This window comes from Hetaerina americana, unplaced genomic scaffold, assembly GCF_022747635.1.
Source record: "Hetaerina americana unplaced genomic scaffold, ioHetAmer1.1.p SCAF_2, whole genome shotgun sequence".
Taxonomy (NCBI): Eukaryota; Metazoa; Arthropoda; class Insecta; order Odonata; family Calopterygidae; genus Hetaerina; species Hetaerina americana.
Window position 1 is genome coordinate 66,597,821 of NW_027286763.1, and position 12,239 is coordinate 66,610,059.

Genomic DNA, 12,239 nt, shown 5'->3' on the forward strand with positions numbered 1-12,239 from the left:
AAACGCCTACTGGAACAATAATTCAGGTTTTACAAATGAATTAAAACTGATAGCTAGTAAAAAAAAGACCTGGAAGAATAATAACGTAGCCTTCTGGAAACTTCCCACACTGCTTAGAAAGCGTTTCTGCGATGCAGAATCAATGATTTGAAGATATATCAACTTGTTAAACGCAATCTGTACCGAACATCGCGTGTGATGAAATGATCTATCTCTATAACAAGAACAATTGAGCTGAAATCAGGAGGGATTCAGGAAAAGTAGATCGGATGAAACTTATTTTGTTCTTTGGAAAAAAGAAAGCTAAAGAGGTATTTACATATTTTTAAAATACGTCCAATGAAGTTTTTCTCGAAAAATCAAACCCAGCTGTAAATTTTATCGTGTCATTTGAAAAATACACTAGATGAGGTAATTATTATTTTATCATAAGAAAACTGTATCTTGGGACGAAACAAGAACAGGAAGAATTACGTATGGGAGGAAAACGAGGAAGTGGACTGAGTGGACCTTCTAACCTTAATATCTTCCGTTATGCGTGTGCAAATTATTTTTGTGTGCATGCATGTATTCATGTGATGGAAATGCCGTGAGCACGCTTACTATGAAATTGTCAATCCAGTCGATATGAAATTAGGTTACTTTACATTAAAATTGCTTATAGTAGGTGCACTCTGAGAAGTTGTGTACATTTTGATGAAGGCTGAAGACGAAAATCAAAATTAGAGGTCGCCTAGGAGCAACCAGAGTCAATATCTACAATTAGAGACAGCTGAAGAAACGAGGGTCGGCTGCTAAATTATGAAATTTGTTTCCAAATAGAATTGGGTTTCAATATTCAAAATGGTCAGGGTTGACTGAATTAATCAGAGCCCAACACCAACATCAAAAGCGGACTTATAAATTTCAGGACTAGTTTTATGTAGGACCTATAATTGACACAAAGAATTCATTCGTATTCTAAGGGCTGCGGTTTGTGAATGCCTTCGGTATCGTGAATGGGCTAATTAATTATTGAACTTCTCTTTAGGGATTAATATTGTTTAATTACGTTTTCAGATGTAATGCACGTGTTTTATGACTGTATAGAAATCTTTTACATTTTTCATGTTTATTTAATACATTCATAAATAAATGTTTACTACATCAATTTACTACAATTCACAATCTGTAAATTAGTTCTCTTATTTGAAATGATTTAAATACAATACGTTGACACAGTAATATCTTGCTGCATTCATATAAGCAGATCTAAAAATTAAGTTATAAAGTAATGAAGTATATTATGAAAGAGGTTAATTAATAGAATAAATAAAACAAATTGTTAAAAAATAATATAATTCTTTTCATATTCTAAATTAGTGTGACTTATTAGTATTTAGCGGGAAGTATCGTGAATTAATTTTCATTAATTACTTATATTTAACCATAGAAATCAGTTTCAAATAAACACCGCGCTGCGTGTAGCGGCTATTTTAAATTTACTCTGGATCCTCTTGGGTTTTTACCAAAGAAAATATCAGAGACGATTTATGAAAGAAGTAAAGAAACTTTATTAAACATAATAATGACCTTTGGTGATGTTACACACGCGCACACTCACACACACATATATGTATATCAGTATACATATTGGTTACACAGACTTTGGCGTAACATTACGGATTTGAAAAAAATTAACGCCGTCTTTACTCGAGAGAAAATTTGACATTAGAGGCCAGTTCCACTAATTTTGTTCTCTCTCCTTGGGAAGTGTAATAAGCCCTCACTTTAAGTTAAGTGCATGGTAGGAAGAATAGCAGATAGATAGGAGGTATTTCTGCCGAGGGTCATCTGCTCGTTCCATAGTGGATCATTCTACCGATTGAAGCTCCGTTATATTTGCTGTACCTACGGCGCCCAATATCTTAGATGTGATACTTTCCGTAGCCATAACCGTAGTTATGCCCTCCATAACTACCCAAAGATCCACCGTAGAGCCCGTATCCGCCGAACTTTCCATAATTACCCTTAAATCCTGCCCCATACAATCCACCGTAACCTCCATAGCCACCATAACCGGCATATCCACCGTATCCGCCATATCCATAACCGCCGTATCCACCATATCCACCATATCCGCCATATCCGCCATATCCACCATATCCACCGTATCCGCCGTAACCGCCGTAGAGGCCTCCAGTTCCCACTACAACTGGCTGCGGGACCACAACGGGCTGTGCCACTGGAACGGGCCTGGGTACCGGTACAGGCACGGTTACTGGCTGAGGAACGGGCACGGGTCTTGGCACCGGATAAGGAACAGGTACCGGACTAGGAATGGGGACGGGAACTGGTCTGTTCACTGTTACAGGATAGGGTTTTAGCACGTTGACGGGAACTGGTTGTGGGACGATGACCGGTACAGGCCTGGGGACGGGAACGGGAACGGGGACGGGTTGAGGTACAGGCACGGGACGATTAACTGGAACAGGGACAGGTTGAGCCACTGGCACGGGACGCGGAACGGCTATAGTGCGAACTGCTGCCGTGCCACCGCCATAGAAGGGTAAACCATAACCACCACCATAGCCGCCGTAACCACCTCCGTAGCCTCCGCCGAAACCTCCACCATATCCATAGCCGTGTCCATAGCCGTAACCACCGTAGCCAAAACCGCCGTGGCCAAAGATGCCTCTTTTCTCCTTCTTCGCGTCAGCCTCTTCTGCTGCTGTGGCACATGTGGCCAGCCACACGAGGACTGTGAGGCCCTGTTGAAATCGAAACAAATTTCACTATGGGCAAATTGTGCTAAAAACGAAATATTAGTAGACGTAGCAGGGAGGATTCACCTGTAATAGCATTCCAATTAAAAGCTGCGAGTGGATACGTAATTCCTATATTTCGGTCGATAATAATATATGGTACAAAAAAACAACTACCTATGTCGGGGTAATTAAGTTGAAGAGCAATGAAAGATACTCGTACTTCACATGTAACGTTTGTAAATGAAATTTGGGAAAAATATTTATAGATCGAAAGCAGTTGCATTAAAAATATAATATAATTTCTTGTTCCAATAAACGAGAACTCTAATCGATTGGTATTATTATTTGGGCGTTGACAATTATTATTAATGATTGATTATTATTCCTGAAAGAGATTGCCAGAGCAGTCTGGTAGACAGGTGTAAGATAACACTATTGCTTGGACGGCGCGAAGTGCTAATGAATTATTGATACACTTGGTGAGCCTTACTGTGCATATCGAGATGGCGCTCGGAAGTTTGTCATGTAAAATTATGTCCTAATAATTTGTACTCAATGTTAAGCAAAATAGCTTGTGGACTCACCTACGCATTACATTTATCCGGACGAATTATGTTGCGTTAAATATGCGAAAATAAAAATGTTAGAGAAAATAATATTTATAAAATCGTATGTTTTCAATAAAGTTCCTTAATTTGTAATCTTATAAATGGTTGACTATGTAAAGCTTTCTAAATTTACATTTTGGGAAGAAGTTGGGATGGCTATGCCACGCCACGAAGTGTAATCCATAATCATGGGGTCGAAGTTCGTTATTTTGGTAAAATACTCTTTTCGCAGTGAAAGCATGCGATTTGTATTATATTTGTTGACTTATAACTCACTCGAACGGGTTCAATTTCATTGGGAGTTGGTTGCTTTATTCGTAGCACCTATTATTTTCTCAATACGTGCGTAATGTGCTGATATACCTAGCTTAAGTTTAATGTTTAATACCCAACTTTTTTCGGAATTTTCGTATTCTTGCTATCCACATTAGAGTGGAGAAGTACAATTGGATTGTAGGTTCAGGTGTAAACACTTTGGGGCTTTGTTTTAGAAGAAGGAATATGATATCTTCTTGTAGTTATTCTTAATCGAACTCCCGCCGTACGACTGCGCATGGTTTTTCATTAATAAGTTGTTAATTAGTCCTAAAATCGCGAATGTCCTCCGTAGGGAATACGCTATAATGTCTAGCCATCCAACTTTTAATTATTTTCTCTTTACTCTAGACTTAAAGAGATGCCGAAGCACGTATGCTATCATTATTATTTAAATTGCCAAATTTAATCTGTCGTTTTGTTATTCACTGGGATTAGATACGATAAATCTCACATCAAAGTTGGTAGAAATGCCGAGTTTCCTGAACTATCTTCCATGAATACGTGTGGTTTTTATCTGACATTTTATAGAGGCATTAATGATTGCTTATGTGATTAACTAACTTGATAAATGGTTCGACTAAGTTTTTTACAATGATTCTGAACCTGCTCCATAAAAGATTTAAAACTTTAATGAATCAAAACGTATACCTACGCGTTGAGCATGTAGTAAGATTCCCTTAGAGTGAAAACCGCACGTTGTAGACACATTCCCTAAAAACGACCCAGCCTAAAGCACGATCAGCCTATTCATGTGCTCTCCTCAAATAAATATATTTTTTCATGTGTACCGGTAATTTATGAAGCAAGCTAATTTTTATTTGCATATCTTAATTCTTCACGCTCGAATACTTGACTTTATTGAGCGATTTTAATTTTTATTCTGGGCGTTAAATATTATTCTGTGAGCTTGGATAATGGCATTGCCAGTAAATTAGCCATCAGACCGAAGATATTTGACGCTGAAAAGTCGATTAAATATTATTTATTCGCTCATCAGAATTCATGCTGATTCCGCGATGTACCCTACGTATACTTCCTGCTTGTGTTGGGTGATTTTAGGGACCAGACCACAGCAGAAGTAAAATGCATCATTATGTATGGGTGAGAATTTCGGAGATATTTTTTTTAGGAATGGAGGAATGTCGGAGAGGATCATATAATGTCAAAAACAGATCGCTGCATAGTTAACATTAGCCTTCGCGGATATTTAAAAAGCCCCTTAAATTGTGTCGCAGAATGTCTCCATAGAGATGTATATAAGGTTAATTAATAACCAACAATTCGTATTTTTTTGCAATCACCGTTAACTAACTGGAGTACAAATTTTTTATGAGCAACCTCTGAAAACGTCTGTTTTAGAGCCTTGTTTATAAACAAATAACAATTATAATTGGTTAAAAAATAATAAATCGTGTCTCTACCTGTCACTTTGTGTACCTTAAAATATACTATTCTATATAAAACACAAGTAAATATCCGGCAGGCTTGGAAAAAAATCGTATACTAAAATATATGATATGATTAGATGAAGTGATTGCTGCCGATTGAATTCAGGCTGTCTGACTGACCACGAAAATAGTTATTCAATCCAGCCCGCAATTCGGCTTCGAGAATCGATTACCTTTTTTGACTGCCGATAACTATGAAGCATTTCTCACAGCGCTTAAAAATTCCTCCATTCGCTAAAAATTTCCTCATGAAAGATTTTTCTCGAGTGCGGGCAGAATTTTTCTTTAGCAAACGCTATTAGGGTTTTCGGCACACAATAATATAAAGGTATGTTTGCTACGAGCTAATGATTTAGTTAAAGATGCCTCAATTTAAAATAACGTTGTTTTGGTGAACAAAATCACTGTTCACATCAGATTTCTAATCCCAAATGGTACGGATCACTAAGTTCCCTTTTTTTGTCGGATGCTTAGAGAATTAGTTTTTGGAGTGACAACTCACCAAAAGCTTCATGGCAAACGGAGGTGCTGCTGACCGGCTCGGACGGCTTGGTAATGTGAGTGCATGCTAGAACTTTTCATGGCTTTACTTTTATACTATATGCACGCGGGATGCAGCGCGCCTATCCGTCCCATGATCACTTTCTCTGTACGGGCTATGTTTTCTGATGGGCGTATTTGCTGCATGATAGAATGCCCTCATTTACGCTTTGCCTCTGCTGCCCCTGTTCTGATGACAACTTCCTTATCCGTCCTTCCGGTTGTTACCCTTACGGGCTAGAGGCAGGCGCTCTCAACCTGTTTCCCCTTTCCAGACGAGCACGCACATCCATACGATCAGACCGAAAACCACACTAGTCCCCGCGATGGAGATCATTCCACGGAAGTGAAGAGTCGTATTTTCGCCAGAGATGGGACGGCTAAGGACATATTCGTTCGCCGGGGGATCCGATGGAATGCCCCTATATATGCGTCGTGACTTTATTATGAGGGAATATTTTACATTCCATTACGATTACAAACCTTTATGCAAAGGCTCGAGAGAAAAAACAAAAAAGCGTAGTTGCTTCACAACTGGTGTGGGAGGATGATTACTGTGTAACCCTCAAATTCTTCCCCATGTTTCTTTCGCTATAATTTATATTTGGCATAAATTAACTTCTTAAAGTTTTACGTATTGTGGAAAGAGAATAATTAAACTTGGCTAACTGTTTTTAGCTAAGTTACTGTTACTGGGGATTGGTCTAGGAGAAACATTGAGTAATTGGGGACGATGAAGCTGACACGAGGGAGCTTTCAGGAAGTCTAAATATTCATATTTTTGAATTCCTAGAAATCGGCATTTATAAAATTGAACCATTTTTTTGCTGTAAAATGCCGAGATGGGCAGCCCAAGATTTTTAATTAATAGTTCAAAGTGACAAGTAGTGTGAAAGGAATATTTGCTATAAAATACCCTACTTAATGCTGAGTACAGAATGAATTGCAGGGCAGAATGTATTTGTTATAGAGGTACGTACACATCACAGTAAATTTAGAATGAAAAGGTATTTACAATAGATTTTTATGTACGTAAAAAAGTGTCATTGGCCTTTATGACAATGGCCATAATGGCATTAATGGATTCGTTTCACGTAGATCTCCACTTCAAAGGCTTCTGGTCTAATCTTCTGGTCTAATTCTTCGCATCCCTTATATTAGGGGGTACTTGGTAGCCAAGTGAATGGAGAACTGCTCTACTGACCGGGGAGCGGGATTCAATAATAGGTGATGGCTCAGGGCTTTCCCAACTTTATATAAGCTTTGTAAGTTTTCGGGCCCCTGATCTTCCTGGGAAATAAAAGGCGGCACAGGGAAAGGGACTGGTTCCCCTACCCTGCTGTGTTAATTTCATTCGCCGTTGAGCTTTGTGCTGGGTGAAGTTCACCTATCAACGCAACCTTGAGGTTGATATCTTGGGTTTTTTTCTCGTTACTTTTTCATGCATCTCATCCAGTACCATTTCGTGGTTGCTTAAACTTTTCCCATCGTTCTGCGCTATTATATGAAGTGCATAATATAATTCAAGAGAAATTCTAACGGAATAACCAACGCTCTTTAAGGCACTCTGATATATTTCACAATTGATCTGTATATTTTTGCTTTTCTTCAATACTGAGAATAAATAGAAGATAGTGATAAGAAATTAGTAAATGCTAATGAAATAATTTTATCCAGCTTCATTTTACTGAAATCGAATCTAATTCTCATACATTTTCTATGAAAATATTTTCGTTCTAAAATGGGATTAATACATTTTTTTATCTTTATTTCCAGCTATTAATGCATTACGCTGAAAAAATGTTCACATAATGGCGCATACTCTTTCCCACATTCTCTTCAACGAATGCCCACCTTTGATTCATGCACGAAGCTTTTCTTTTGTTTCTCCTAATTAATATCTCATGCCTATTTGAAACTATAATCTTGTAAGTAACCATTTTGATGTGAATGTAGATAGTGGCTGTTATCTTGAATATTTTCTTGTCTTCATTTGTTCGCACTTTTTTAAATTCGGTCCGCTCTTGCTTTCAAAGATTCAGGTATGTATTTTTTAAAGTCATAAGTGGTTACGTAACCAGAACAAGCCTAGTTTTTCAGTGTTTTTTTGCTATTACTTTTCAGGGCCACTCATGCTCTCAGCAGCGGTTTTTGTTCGATAGAGATGTCCCCATATTACTGAATTAGGGAAAGGAAACAATGAATGGTCTTGGAAAACGTTATATAAAATGAAATCATAATGCTGGATATAGCAAAAATTAATTTTTATTTTAATAAAAATTTCCTTGTCATATAGATCGTTGAAAAAGTAATTTCACGATTCAAGTACCTTAGGTGTGTTTTGAATGTGTGTTGTTTTGTTTTTCAATCTCGTCGTTGCCTTCGCCACTCGAAGAGTATATATTTATTAAACGATTTTGCATTGAGCATATGCAAGCGTTTGATGATGCTTGATTTGATTGCAATTCAGGTGAATGGTTGCCGAAATTAATCGAAAGATAAATGGATAAAATATTGACTCCAAAAATATCCTCCTTCACCGCCTTTCCCTTGCTTCAAAAAAAAATGTGCCTGTGTATTGGAAACCCTGTCCGCAAATTACCGGTTGAACATATAGAAATACCGGTCGCTATATTGGCTGAAAAATAATTTTTTAATTTAATGATAAAAATTCACGGTGCTAATTCAAATGATCCGCGCACTGCGATTTTCAACAAAAAAAATGTTTGGATCAGAAAGCGTTATTACAATGCACCGGTCTCTCGCACCTCTCGCTACAACCCTCGCAAGATCATCACTTAAACTTAATAACTTGTTATACTTACTACTTGATGATGCATATTAAATAGTGTGATCCAATATCGTGGCACGGGTACATTTTCAGCAGTGCCGCCAAGAGCAAGCGTGTTAGGGAAATTGAAGATGAGAGAATGACAAACTAGTGCAAATGTAATGCGGTATGGAAGAATTAAATGGAGCGCAGGACGTTAAGCAAGAAATGCTTTCACTCCCAAGTGAAGAAGGAAAAATAATGCTCTGGGAGCACAAAGCCAATTTCTCATCTTTTCTGCAACATGATGAGCAATGTTTTCATAATTACACTTGGCAAACACTTCGTGAAATCATTTTCTTGGTAAATATCCACTGTTGCATGGTCAACTGTGTTGATCCCAACTTCTAAACGAAGAGTGACTATTATAACCTTCATGTCAAGTAGAGCCCATTTACGATACAGAAGCATACGTTTATACATGCTTCAATGATGTGGGACTACTTTTTGCCCGTGTTGTTGTAAATTATTATAAGCATCTACATGAATGCATATCAGATGACCATTAATGGAAATTGGAGCAAGATTAATATGTTTCAATGAGTTGATAATATTATAGTGATAGCTTCAAGACCAGAAAATCTGGAGCCGTCAATTATTTAATTGACATCCACGTCAGTATAAAGAAAACGAAAATTCTAGCATGCAAGCTGTAGGCCTGAGGCATAGACGGATACAGTCATCAATTCTTCGTGTTGATGGTTGTGATAATATGTTGAAGGTTACTCATGTGCGTTATATTCTCTTTCTATACCTATGCTTGCTTGTGTGATGTCTTCAACAAATAATTATTAATTCCTTTAATCTCGCTTGTATCTTCCTAGGTTAAATTTATATTTTTCCTCACTTATCTTTGATCGTTTATACAATAGAATATTTCAATACAAAATACATTTACAGAAAATCTTCATCATATAAAATAGTAGCATGAATTGAATACTCATTCTGGTTCTGTTTGCAGTGATTTTCCCTTCTTGCTTCCGGGAATTGCTTTCACCTTCTTGAGCAGCGAACCAATTTCACCTTTCTTGTAAACACTTGTCATATTTTTGCACTACGTCTTCCACCACGCTTCTTTCGCTCTATTTTTACCCCCCCTAAGTTTTTTGAGTTTATGCTGCATTCTATTTGCCTATTCGTGTACATGCTTCCATTTCCTTCTCCTGCCTATCTTACTAATAATGTTGTCCGTAATCCATGGTTTCCGGGACAATTTCCAATTTACTCTTTCTGTTGTTTCTTATGCGTCTTTCGATATACCTTTTTTGATATAATGCCATGTTCCATCTATAGCACCCAGATCTATTTCCTCGCTCGTGATTCCCTCTACAGCTGGCTGATAATCCTTTAAATCACATTTCATTCCTGACTTCGATTTTATAGGCCTTTATTTCCGTTATGAATATATACAGCGAAAAAAGTGATAAAACTTTAAAGTAAATATCAAAAACATAACAGAAACCCCGTTTTAGGATAAGCTATTCTTCAGAGTGGAAAAATAACAAAAAGGATAGACAAAAGCGTGAAGAAGTGGCGGAAAATTTATTCATGGAAAATAAATCTATGTAATGTGAACATTTTGATTTTCTGATTCACGTTACAATTTCCTCGCTGCAGAGAAAATTACTGGTCATTGGCATTTTCCCGTAATTGGAGTCCGTTCCTGAACACGTTTTACAGACTTCACGTTCTTATAATGTCTATTAAAAAAATAATCTTGCATTCCTGATGGCATTGGAAAGGCATGGGACACCTCCTTGTGGCGAAGTTAAGGTAATTCAAAGGGAATGGAAAAAAGTGTGTATAAGCATTTCACCTGCAAAAATATATGATTTAAGATTTGCACGTTTCCCAGATGTGACATAATTATTGGGACTTAAAAAATAAATAATGTAACGATTAAATATTATATATTTTCATCATTAGGTGTTTTGGGTAATACATGTGTACGTGAAAAATGAATTTCCCTTAGTTTTATTTTTTTAGTTTTGTTTAGTACCCTGCGAGCCACCGGTAGGATGTGTGGAAAGAGGTGATAACACACCAGGCTAACCATGACTCAAAACACCTTTCCCTCCTAGAGAGGCCGGGAAAACGTTATTTTATTCTGATCCCTTATCGTTCGTAGGAAAAATTACATCTTTAATCTGTCTGTTCCACGCTGAAACTCTCGAATTTCATTGATATGATACTTCCTGCCGTGGTACGATGGAGCTAATAATACATTTTCTACATTATTGCTAAAGATATATCCTTTCAATGTATACAAGTGATTTCATCTGTACTTTAACCTTATCCTAAACTTGGAGACACTAATGATTGTGATTCGCTACTCTGTGATTACAATATTTTACAAATATAGCGCCTCTACGCTGCATGCAATCCAATTCGGCAAATAATCCAACTTCATGAGGATCACATATACTAGCAGCATAAATGAAGCCTAAGGAGCGAAATATGACACGCCTCTTTAACCATTTCATCACATTTCAACACTCCTCAAATAAATCCTAATTTTTTTGTTAGCGTGTCCACATATTCCCCATATATTTTTCACCCAGGAGTGGTCGTGAGTGAGCGTAACGCCTAAGTATTAAATCGAATCTCCACTTTCTAATTCGGTGTTCCGGATGTACTGGCGTACGGTAGGCAATTGTTCTTTTTCCAAATTCATCACCACACACTTTTTTAAGTTAAATAGTGTCCCTCCAGCGGTCGGCAAATAAACCTATCTTTCCATTAAATACGGAGTTAATGTCGTTTACGTAAAGAACACCTGAAGTGACGTCTTCTGCACTAAAGAAAACACAATTTATGACTATTCTTTCCACCCGACCATTCAAAAAGTCCTTAATTCAACCCAGGATGTTTTATCTATGCCATATGCTAAGCTTTGTGAGTAGTTTACAATAGGGTACTGGGTCGAAAGCCTTTTTAAAAACTAGAAAAACCGCGTCCGCTGGGACATTGCTCTCTCCCGAAATAAGAATATCGTGAACAAAGAGCGCAAGTTGTGTCTCACAGGATTTACCCTTTCGGTAACCGTTCTGGTTTTTCATCAACAACTCCTAATTATTCCGGTCTCCCACTCTCGAACTAACAACTATGTGTTGCATGACCGCGCATGATATTGCTATTGCTGTAATTGCTCGGTGCCTCCTTGTCTCCGAAATTGTGTCAACGTTTACCTGACAATGACGTTCATGCAATTTCCATCGCTGAGACTTGGCTTAAGCCTCATATGTCTACCACGTCTGTCGACATCCTTGGCTACAACTTCTAATAACATGATCGTATCGGCAAGGGTGGTGGAAGCGTAGGTGTATACGTGAGAAAACATCAGTCATTCAAAATTATATCCAAACGTTCTTCAATTTACTGCAAATGACCTGAGTTTGCATTCATAGAGATGACCTTAAACCTACAAAACATTCTTTTAGGCATCATTTACCGCCCACCCTAGGTGGGTTATTTTTCTGACTTGGAAGAAGCCTCATCTTCCCACATTCAGAACTTTGACCATGATATTACTACCGGTGACTTCAATGCCAACTTTTTTTCATCAACTAATTACTCTAAAGCGATTCCTAACTCTATATCATACCTTGGCCTGAGCATACCTCCCCTAGAACCTACCCATCATGCATCTTCACCAGCCACTTGGTTTCATGAAATTATTACAGCCAACCCTGACAAAATCACAACATAACGGCAACTTTCTGCCCCTGGAATATCCATGCATGATATA

The 12,239-nt window shown here is 37.7% G+C and overlaps 1 protein-coding gene across 1 annotated transcript; it reads right to left on the bottom strand.

The window, feature by feature from the left end:
* Positions 1 to 1,907: 1,907 nt before the first annotated feature.
* LOC139688122 (shematrin-like protein 2) lies at positions 1,908 to 5,635 on the bottom strand. Its single transcript, XM_071585550.1, has 2 exons — positions 5,624 to 5,635; positions 1,908 to 2,750 (listed from the first exon to the last, which is right to left on the bottom strand). The coding sequence occupies exons 1-2, from the start codon at positions 5,633 to 5,635 to the stop codon at positions 1,908 to 1,910; spliced, it is 855 nt and encodes a 284-aa protein (XP_071441651.1).
* Between the last annotated feature and the right edge of the window lie 6,604 nt (positions 5,636 to 12,239).